This window comes from Megalobrama amblycephala, linkage group LG5 (genome assembly GCF_018812025.1).
Source record: "Megalobrama amblycephala isolate DHTTF-2021 linkage group LG5, ASM1881202v1, whole genome shotgun sequence".
NCBI lineage: Eukaryota > Metazoa > Chordata > Actinopteri > Cypriniformes > Xenocyprididae > Megalobrama > Megalobrama amblycephala.
The window spans coordinates 5550407-5561360 of NC_063048.1; the positions used below are offsets into that span (position 1 = coordinate 5550407).

The following is a 10954-nucleotide window of genomic DNA, read 5'->3' on the forward strand; positions in this document are numbered from 1 at the left end:
AAAACATTTGCAATTGGTTTGTTTTATGAATGTTTGAGCTGAGATTTTGCTGCATTTACACTGTTCTGACCAGCAGAGGTCACCAGCATGTGGCGTTTTGAAGCGCATCGAAAAAGTGAATCGTTTTGTGAAGCAATTGGTTCAATTGATTCAAAGTTTTAAAAAACTTTGTTTCTCCAGCATGGATCAGTGGTGTTAAAGAATCAGTCCACTTTTAAATACAACTTTTAAATAAACGCTTACGCTGTATATCCTACACCTTCCCTATTCTACTTAAGGAAAAAAACGAAACTGGCGCCGCGTTCGTTCCGTAAATAGAATAGGGAAGGTGTAGAACATACAGCGTAGGCGTTTTGAAGAATGCGGAAAGCGGAAGTACATGCAAGGCGATATTTTGTGTTTATAAAGCATATACAGTTGTATTTTTTTCGAAAATGACCGATTGTTTCGCTAGATAAGACCCTTATTCCTCGCCTGGTATCGTTTAAAGCTCTTTGTAGTTGCAGTGAAACTGTATTTTTGACCTTCAACCGTTTGGAGTCCATTGAAGTCCACTATAAGGAGAATAATCCTGGAATGTTTTCATCAAAAACCTTCATTTATTTTCGACTGATGAAAGAAAGACATGAACATCTTGGATGACATGGGGTTGAGTAAATTATAAGGAAAATTTTATTTAAAAGTGGACTAATCCTTTAAAAACCACTCAGAACACCATATTAACAGCATAACACTCCTTAGCAACCACATAATTTCTTCAGAAAATATAAAAGTTATTTTTTATAGTAAGGTAAACGTTGACCTGAAAGGCATAATGATGATTTCATGATCAAATTTTACAGGTTTTGGTTTGTTTAACCATGCACACCATCTCCATCTTTTAAGATGGAGAAGGGCGGGATGCATTTAGCAGCTATTTGCATTTTGTACTTTACTTGCTTCAACTTGATGAGCAGATGTTTCCTGATAAAAAGAGAAGTTATAATTTAACTCTCCCTTGAGAATCTGTTACATCAGTTAACCTGAGATGTCTCTTCCGAAGTTTAATGGCTCTGACAAATGGTAAAATAAATAAAAAGCATTTCATTTGCATTTTATTATTATATTCGTTCCTTCACTTAGTATTACTCTTTCAGATATTCAAAAATACAATCCTATACAAAGAATCACGTTCACAGATAATGAAGGCAAAAATGAAGGCCTTTATCTGGAGATCTTTTCACAAGGCACTGAAGAATAGTTCCTGGGTGTGTGTTAAAGAGGAGAGCATACTGTAGCATACTAGACAATAGGATCCGCACGACTAACCTGTACTTTCCTTGTTCTTGTAGGTTCTAATCAAATAGGCTTCCCCCATAAATCTGCCCTTTGACGTTTGTGATATCAGATGTGATTAATGCTTCACTGCTCTTTAATAAAGGACTCGCTGTACATTTCTAGTGTTCTCGACAGTCAAGGCATCGATAGCGCAGCGAACACCAATGGGACTGGTAAATATATATATTTTTCTGCACTCTATAGAAGAAAAGCTTAAATAGAACCTTAAAGGGTTCTGTCAGGTGCTATTTAGAACCGTTTTAGGGGTTTCCATCATGGGATTTTATGGATTTAGCTTTTAATTCATTTTGTTTTAAATCATCTTTAATTAAATGTTATAAATTAAACAGCTCGTAAACAAAATACTTTATCACTAGAAAAAAAATGAAATAACCTGTTAAACATAAAAGTAGCCTATTGAGCAATCAATTTAAGACATTTCTCCTTATACAGGACTTTTGGTTCTATACGTATGTCATGTTTAGTTCAATCATGTTTAATTCTTTGTCTTTAGTTTTAGGGGCTGTTTACATGACACTGTTTTCAACTAAAAACGGAAAACTTTTTGGCCATTCATTTACATGACAGCAGCATTGTCAGGGGCCTGAAAACACAATTTTGAAAACTGTTTAGTTTACTGTTATTGTCTGCGTATTACGTGTTCAGTCTATTGACCCGCATCGCCAACTACTGGCCTGGCATGAATAATTCAGCGGGTTTTTTTTGTCGTTATCGTGGATCCGTGTGAACAGGAATCATTTTGACAACGTTTCCATGATCTGTAGGTGAAAAACTCAAAAGGAAAAACATTTCTGTTTTTAGTACATCTTTGTCGTGTAAACGTTCCCTTGGGGGCCGTTTACACTACACTGTTTTCAACTATAGAAAACGTTATGTGTTTTGACCGTTCATTTACACAATAACATTTGGGGCCTGAAAACACAAGCTTCTCAAACAGGTTTCAAAGAGAAAGTTTTTGAAAAAGATACCGTTATTATCTTCATGTAAACTACAAAAATACAAATTTGTGAAAACGGTGATGTCATGTGCATGTGTACGGAGCCACGGACATGACATGCAGTAAAAACATAGTAGGTTAAATCGTGCACACAATTTATTAATTTGTTCCCTTGATTTACTAAAACGTGCGCACGAATTTACTATTTCATTCCCTCGATTTATAAATCATGCGCATGATTTATAAATCGAGGGAACGAAAATAGTAAACCATGCGTCACGTTTTAGTAAATCGTGCACATGATTTAGTAAACCGAGGGAACGAATTAGTAAATCGTGTGCACGAATTACAATTTTTTTTCTTGCATGTCATGTGCGGGGCTCCGTATATGCGTATTACGTGTTCAGTCTAATATGGCGCGTAGTGTTTCTTTACAAAGTGCCATCGCCAGCTACTGGCCTGGCAGCAAAAACAGTGTATTTAGTCGTTTTTGCAGATCCATCTGAAACCTGGATCGTTTTGACAATGTTTTTGTCTGTACAAGATAAAAAATCAAAGGAAAAACATTTCCGTTTTTAGTACATCGTTGTCATGTAAACACCCTTAGTTTTCATTTTCTTGCCTAGTTCTAGTTCGTTCATTAGTTGTCATAGTTTTTAATTAATCTTCACCTGTTCCCTGTTCAGTTGATTACTTTAATCATGTATTTGAAGCCTTCAGTCTTCTTCAGTTCTGGGTCTTGTGTTGAAGATACATTCTAGTGTGTATTGCTGTGTTGTTCCTTGGTGTTTATTAAATGTTATTTCATCGTCTTTCTGCCTCACAAATCTTTGTTTGGATCATTACTACAGCTAAACTGTGACAATAGATCCCTATTGAACCCTTGTCTTTCTAAGAATGTGACGTGATTATGTATTTGAAATGTAGTTTCATGATATCTTTACTTTTTCTCTCTCTCTCTCTCTCAGCATAACTCTCATCCGAAGCTTTACCCCGGAGATATTCTTGAGTTTCCCGGCAACAGTTACTTTTCTCATTTTGGAGTTTACTATGGTGAACGGGACGGAGTTCCTTACGTGGCCCATCTGACCATCAGAGGTGAGTGTGTGCGATCTGTTTGTGTGAAACCTGAAATCATGAAATCTCATAACACTTCTCCCATCATCTCTTTTCAAGATTCAGACACCAAACTCCTCCTTTTTGGCCGAGCTATAAACGCTGCGGTAAAGCTTGACCCGCTTGATGTGGTCGGGAAGAAGTACAAGGTAAGAAACTACTTGGATGACAAGCATCCACCTCGAGATTTCTACAATCTCATCAAGCCGGAGATCGATGAGATCATGACGAAACCCATCACATTTGACATCCTGTTCAACAACAGCGAACATCAGGCCACAATGTTTCGATACGGGGTTAAAAAGTCAGAGCAGGTAAGAAATGTTTTCTAATTCTAAACATGACTATGCATTTAAATCTACATACATCATCTTTGTCATTGTAGAGTTGACTTATTATTACATTTGTCTAACTTGGATGAAAATGTTAAATGTTTAGCTTCTCATATTAAAATGTAATTAGGTTGTTCTGGAAAACATCATTAACGGTTTTGTAACATTTTTGAAAATTGTTTCCAGATTGAAAAAGTCTATTCCAAGATCGTTCCCACCTGGAAAGAATTATTTGAGAAGAAAAAGATTTAATAGCTGCATGAAGACACGACAGTTCAAGATCATACAAAAACATACTGTCTTCCTTAAATAATTCTTAAATGGAACAAAATATTGGAACCTACTGATGTAAAATATACAAAATGATTTGGAGTTGCATACAGTCTGAACAAATGAAAAGCATAAATACTCTTTATTGTATCGAATGTTTTGTTATGGGTATTGAATCTTCTGGTTCAAGTCTCGCATGTCTCCACAAGGAGGCGGCAGAGAGTCAAAGTTTGCATTGGGCTAAACGAGGCGAACAGCAGGAATGATTAAATGTCTAACCAGCAAAATGTCTTTTACATGTTTAAAAATGTTTGTGTCTCGTCTGTAACTAGCATGGAACTGATAATTTAAATGTCTCTGGCCTTTTATTCGTTTAAATGTGATGAATATACAGATAATCATGTGCAAAAGCCAACAAACATTTTATAAAACTAGAAAGTGTTTATTAACTAGTAGCCTATAGAACTGAGAAATGAAATGTATCTTAACTTATAGATTTATACTATAAATGTGATGCATAATCTACAGATTTTAATGTTCAAAAGCCAACTAACATTTTGTAAAACTGGAAAGTTATTAAAAAGGCTTCAACGAAAACTATGAGTCATTTCTGATCAATGCATTATACATATAAAAAAACTTTTCTCCCCACTTTAGTTCTATCTGCCCAGTAGGAGGCGAATAATCATCATGGAGAAGACTAATGCCAACGCTGGAAGGAAAAAAAATGACTGAAGAGCCTCTCGTTGCTTTATTCTGGACGATCTCAGTTGTTCATGTTGGCATGACAGGAAAAGGATGCAGATGTGCAGTAGGTGTGAGAGGGACAGTTCCCTAAACCGAGGGTGGTAGAAAAATGTCATAAGACTATAAATATCAACATAAAGGGAAGCCTCCCCATTATATAGGACGTGTTGCACCATGTAGGCTACATAAAAATTCCCGGAAATCGGTTTTAATACTTAAAAAGGAATCGTTGCTTCAGATGCGTTTGCCAAGTAGGCCTATCACAAAACTTAGATTACGTCACTCAGAACTTTGGTTTGGTGGTAACATTAGGAACGTTCATTCAAAGTTGTCTGGTTTTTAATAATGTTTGTAGAACGTTTGCAGAAAAACAATGTTTATTCATTTTTCAAGGAACGTTTTAGTTGTACATTCATCCAACATTTTTTTTAAACGTTATTACTGTTGTTTCAAAATGTTTAACGTTTACTTTTGTTTATTTGTCCTTAAAGGATTAGTTCACTTTCAAATTAAAATTTCCTGATAAGTTACTCACCCCCATGTCATCCAAGATGTTCATGTCTTTCTTTCTTCAGTTTGAAAAGAAATTAAGGTTTTTGATGAAAACATTCCAGGATTATTATCCTTATAGTGGACTTCAATGGCCTCCAAATGGTTGAAGGTCAAAATTACAGTTTCAAGTGCAGCTTCAAAGCGTTCTACGTGATTCCCAGATGAAAAATACGTGTCTTATCTAGAGAAACCATCACTCATTTTCTAAAAAAAATAAAATAAAAATGTTTATACATTTTAACCATAAATGCTCATCTTGAACTAGCTCCCTCCTTCTTCTATTAGAATTCCGGCAGTGTAGACACTGGCTAAGTTAAATTAGTTTAAAATTTGTTTGAACTAATTCTTATATACTTGCACTAGCATATTGTATATGACAATTTAGTTCAAACTTTGACCTGTGGATTGGCAGTAATACACTTTACACTGCCGGAATTCTAATAGAGAAGAAGAGAGCTAGTTCAAGATGAGCATTTATGGTTAAAATTTATAAAATTGTAGTAATTTTTTATTTTTATTTTTTTTAGAAATGATGTTTCTCTAGATGAGACTCTTATTCCTCGTCTGGGATCACGTAGAATGCTTTGAAGCTGCAATGAAACTGTAATTTTCAACCGTTTGCAGGCCATTGAAGTCCACTAAGGAGAAAAATCCTGGAATGTTTTCATCAAAAACCTTCATTTCTTTTCGACTGAAGGAAAAAAGACATGAACATCTTGGATGACACAGGGGTGAGTAAATTATCAGGAAATTTTAATTTAAAAGTGAACTAATCCTTTAAACGGCCTTAGAACATGTTGGTTAGCAAGGATGCTGCTCGAACACTTTGCCTTATCTCTAGGATGATTTATGGACAGAACAAGTAGACTTATATTTACACTTATGGCTATATTTACAAATCACACATTTCACAAAAACACATTTATCTAGAAAAGCCAGGGCAGAGTTTCCCAAAAGCATCGTAAGCTTAAGTTGATCGTAGCTCCACTGAAACCAATGGAGCTACGATCAACTTTAGGCTTGCGATGCTTTTGGGAAACGCTACCCAGATTTTGCCAATTAGACATGGCATCCAAAAGAATGTTGATTGCGTGTCATTGATGAACCTCAATAGATCTCAAATATACAAATTGCTTATATACTTTAAATATACTTATAAAAATTGATCAAAATGTCAAGACAGCCTGAAAGTCACCCTGAATACACTGGCTATATACTATCCATCCATTTTGACAGCAGGTCAGTGTATGACTTTAATAACAGATCAATAAACCTCCAGAGCTCTCCAGAGATAATCATACAGAGATCAAACGAAGAAAAGGACGCAATGAGGAAAAAAGCAAGAGTAGTAGGCCTACTTTAGAGGTGGATTAGTTCTTAGAAAAAATCTGGAGAGTTCTGTGAATCCATCTCTAGATTAAATGAGGTAGAAAACACTAGACAATCTTCTTATGTTTTTAACAAAGCAGGACCGTATGGACTTAAATGAGCTGAGATCATTGTCTCTAGATCTAAAAGATTGTGAATTACAACAGAATCTTAAATACAAGTTCATTAGCACACAGAAGAATGATTAATCTATTGCAAATAGTTTCACATTCAAATGAAGACTGGAAAAGGCAGTTGTGACTGACATTAAGTTGTGAATAGAAGCTCTCTCTTTCTCTATAGAGCTTATATAAGTCTATATATATATATATATATAGAGAGAGAGAGAGAGAGAGAGAGAGAGAGAGAATTACAGTCATGCTCAAAATTACTCATACCCTTGGGTAAATATGACCAAAGAAGGCTGTGAAAATAAATCTGCATCATTAATACTATTGATCTTTTATTTAAAAAATCTACAAAAATCCAACCTTTCATTGGAGAATAATAATTTTAAATGGGGGAAAATCTCATTATGAAATAAATGTTTTTTTTTTCCCTCTAATACACATTGCTCACAATTAATCATACCCTTTTATTCAATACTTTTTGTAACCTCCTTTTCCCAAGATAACAGCTCTGAGTCTTCACCTATAATGCCTGATGAGTTTGGAGAACACCTGACAAGAGATCAGAGACCATTCCTTCATGCAGAATCTCTCCAGATCCTTCAGATTCCCAGCTCCATGTTGGTGCTTCTCTTCAGTTCACTCCCAATCATTTTCTATAGGGTTCAGGTCAGGGGACTGGGACAGTCATGGCAGAAGCTTGGTTTTGTGTTCAGTGACACATTTTTGTGTTGGTTTTGATGTTTGTTTTGGATCATTGTCCTGATGGAAGATCCAATCAACGACCCATTATAAGAGTTCTAGCAGGGACAGTCAGGTTTTGATTTTTTAATCTGTTGGTATTTGATAGAATCCATGATGGGGATAAACAGTTTAGGACCCTTGAGACCAGATATGTTGAATAAAGACCCGGAGTCAAAGTTTTTAAAAAAATAAATTGAAGAAAAATTTAATGAAGAATAGTTTGCAGTTTCATCAGCAGAAGCCAGCTTCAAGTCTCACAAGGAGTTCGTAGGCCGCTCTGCGTACATTCACATTTCCACAACAATTATACTCTAACAGAATCAACTACGTCATTACTTCAGGTTGAATGATTCTGATTGGCTAAGAAAAATAGACAAGATTAGAAATTTTCCACACATGGACAGATAGTAAGAAGCATATCTCCCTTCGTCGCGGTGATGACGAGGGGGACCCTGGATTTAGGTACCGGATGTCCTTTTGGGGTCATGATGTGGCGTCTGCTGGTCTCAAGCAGAATGCCAGTTGTCCAGTACAAAGGGACCTGCACAAAACTCTTAGCACACATACACAGATACACATGATTCACAGCTTCTTCAAGGCTGAAGTTGATCTGAGCTCTGCTCTGAGCAGGAAACTTTCCCCAAAACATACTGATAACATGTTCTTTTCTCTCAGTGAGAGGTACAGAGGAAAATAGACGCTTTAACATACATTGAAGAAGTCATTCAAATATTTTAACAGAAATATAAATGTTGATTAATAACTTAAAAGATATATATTGAAGCGGCAGTGGACTCCAGAATCCACCCCTTCAATGCCATGTATAATATAAAAATAAGCCCACAACATTAAAGATCCAGCAGTATATTTGATTGTACACATGGGGTACTTTTTACCCCTGTGTGCACCAAACTCATTGTAAGTGTTTGCTGCTAAAAAAGCTACTTTTTCGGTTTGAAGTTCCAGTAGTGTGAGTTACTTTTCAAATGTTCTGTGGTCAGATGAAGCAAAAAAAATTGCTTTTTTAGCAGCAAACACTTAAGTTGTGTTTGGTGCACACAGGGTTAAAAAAAATGTGTCCCATGTGTACAATGAAATATACTGCTGTATCTTTAATGTTGTGGGCCTATTTTTCTGCCGGAGATCCTGGACATCTTGTTCAGATACATGGTATGATGGATTCTATCAAATACCAACAGATAAAAAAAATCAAATCCTGACTGTCCCTGTTAGAAGTCTTATAATGGGTCATGGTTGGATCTTCCATCAGGACAATGATCCAAAACAAACATCAAAACCAACACAAAAATGTGTCACTGAACACAAAACCAAGCTTCTGCCATTGCCATCCCAGTCCCCTGACCTGAACCCTAAAGAAAATGAGTGGGGTGAACTGAAGAGAAGAAGCACCAACATGGAGCTGGGAATCTGAAGGATCTGGAGAGATTCTGCATGAAGGAATGGTCTCTGATTTCTTGTCAGGTGTTCTCCAAACTCATCAGGCATTATAGGTGAAGACTCAGAGCTGTTATCTTGGGAAAAGGAGGTTGCAAAAAGTATTGAATAAAAGGGTATGATTAATTGTGAGCAGTATGTATTAGAGAAAAACATTTCTCTCATAATGAGATTTTTTCCCCCATTTAAAATTATTATTCTCCAATGAAAGGTTGGATTTTTGTAGATTTTTTAAATAAAAGATCAAAAGTATTAACGATCCAGATTTATTTTCACAGCCTTCTTTGGTCATATTTACCAAGGGTATGAATAATTTTGAGCTTGACTAATATATATATATATATATATATATATATATATATATATATATATAATCATGATTCTTGAGATAAAGGGCCAAAACATGTTTTAGAAGTTATTTTTTTATTATTTAATAATACATCATTTTTAAATTGATATATTTGTAGACAAAGGTCTCAGGTTTGTAAGGGAACAGGTTTTTCTGAAAATGTTTTTTTCTAAAAATGTACATTTATTCACTTCAGATCTTAATTTATGTCAACTTTGTCAGACATTAAAAAGCATGATATTTTAATTTGATCCATCCAACAACAGTGTAAAGTCTTCAATTATGTAACGGTGTTGTTCAGTAAAGGAGCTAAGTGTTTTTTTTTTTTATATATATATATAAATTTTTCCTGGGTTAGGGTTATTATGGACAATCCAATTCCTAAATTCCTTAATTCTCTACCCGCCTTTTTAATATTAAACATATATAACCAATGTTCTTAGCTAAATCAGACATGATATCATGTAGTTCAGTTGATGTTTTAATATTTTAAAGGATTACTCCACTTTTAAATAAACTTTTCCTGATAATTTACTCACCCCCATGTCATCCAAGATGTTCATGTCTTTCTTTCTTCAGTTGAAAAGAAATGAAGGTTTTTGATGAAACATTCCAGGATTATTCTCCTTATAGTGGACTTCAATGGATCCCAAACGGTTGAAGGTCAAAATTACAGTTTCAGTGCAACTTCAAAGGGCTTTAAACAATACCAGACGAGGAATAAGGGTCTCATCTAGCGAAACGATCTGTCATTTTCTAAAAAAAATACAACTGTGCTTTATAAACACAAAATATCGCCTTGAACGTACTTCCGGTTTCTGCATTCTTCAAAACGCTTACGCTGTATGTCCTACGCCTTCCCTATTACTTACGGAAAAAAACAAAACTGCCACCGCGTTGGTTCCATAAGTAGAATAGGGAAGGCGTAGGACATACAGCGTAAGCGTTTTGAAGAATGCGGAAACCGGAAGTACGTTCAAGGTGATATTTTGTGTTGTATTGTTTGATATATTACAAATCTCGGCCTTTCAATTTAAATGTATATTTAGGAATTGGTTGCATTTTTAAAAACTGTTTGGCAATCGTCACCTCATGCGAACAGTCTAAAGTAAATGTATTTTCCAAGTATAGAGCATGTATTTAAAATAATAATAACAAAATTATTTAAAAAATTAAAGCTATATGTCTTGAGTATCCAGATTTCCTTTAGATGTAACTTTTAAGTATTTCTATTTTGATTAATTTATTTATTTTTACATAAAGAGGGCTTTTTCTTTAATCTCCTAGAACCGATTCAGTCCGGATTTAGATCAGGTCATAGCACTGAGACTGCTCTTTTCCGGGTCACAAATGATCTTCTGACTGCTGATGAAATGGGGGTTTGTGTTATTTTATTTTAATGTTAGACATTACCTTCATGCTGTCCTTCTTGAAAGGTTGTGTGTATGGTTAGAAATCTCTGGTACTGCGGTTTACATTTTATTTTACTAATCGATTTCAGTTTGTGTGTCTGTTGTCTGGAGAAAAATCAATCTGAACCAACACTAGTCCCACAGGGGTCTGTACTTGGGCCCATCTTGTTTAGCATTTATATGTTGCCTCTGGGTGAGATCATTCA

At 35.2% G+C, this 10954-nt stretch overlaps 1 protein-coding gene across 1 annotated transcript; it reads left to right on the forward strand.

The window, feature by feature from the left end:
* Window positions 1–1279: 1279 nt before the first annotated feature.
* plaat1l (phospholipase A and acyltransferase 1-like) lies at window positions 1280–4590 on the forward strand. Its single transcript, XM_048190407.1, has 4 exons — window positions 1280–1490; window positions 3244–3373; window positions 3452–3705; window positions 3910–4590. Exons 1-4 carry the CDS (start codon window positions 1482–1484, stop codon window positions 3973–3975), a joined length of 459 nt encoding a protein of 152 aa, XP_048046364.1. The 5' UTR covers window positions 1280–1481; the 3' UTR covers window positions 3976–4590.
* The last annotated feature ends 6364 nt before the right edge of the window (window positions 4591–10954 follow it).

What these genes read in the sequence shown, in the direction of transcription:
- plaat1l (XM_048190407.1), top strand. An exon ending in GGCCCATCTGACCATCAGAG is followed by an intron (nt 3,374 to 3,451) that starts GTGAGTGTGTGC and finishes TCTCTTTTCAAG; the next exon opens with ATTCAGACACCAAACTCCTC. An exon ending in GGGTTAAAAAGTCAGAGCAG is followed by an intron (nt 3,706 to 3,909) that starts GTAAGAAATGTT and finishes AATTGTTTCCAG; the next exon opens with ATTGAAAAAGTCTATTCCAA.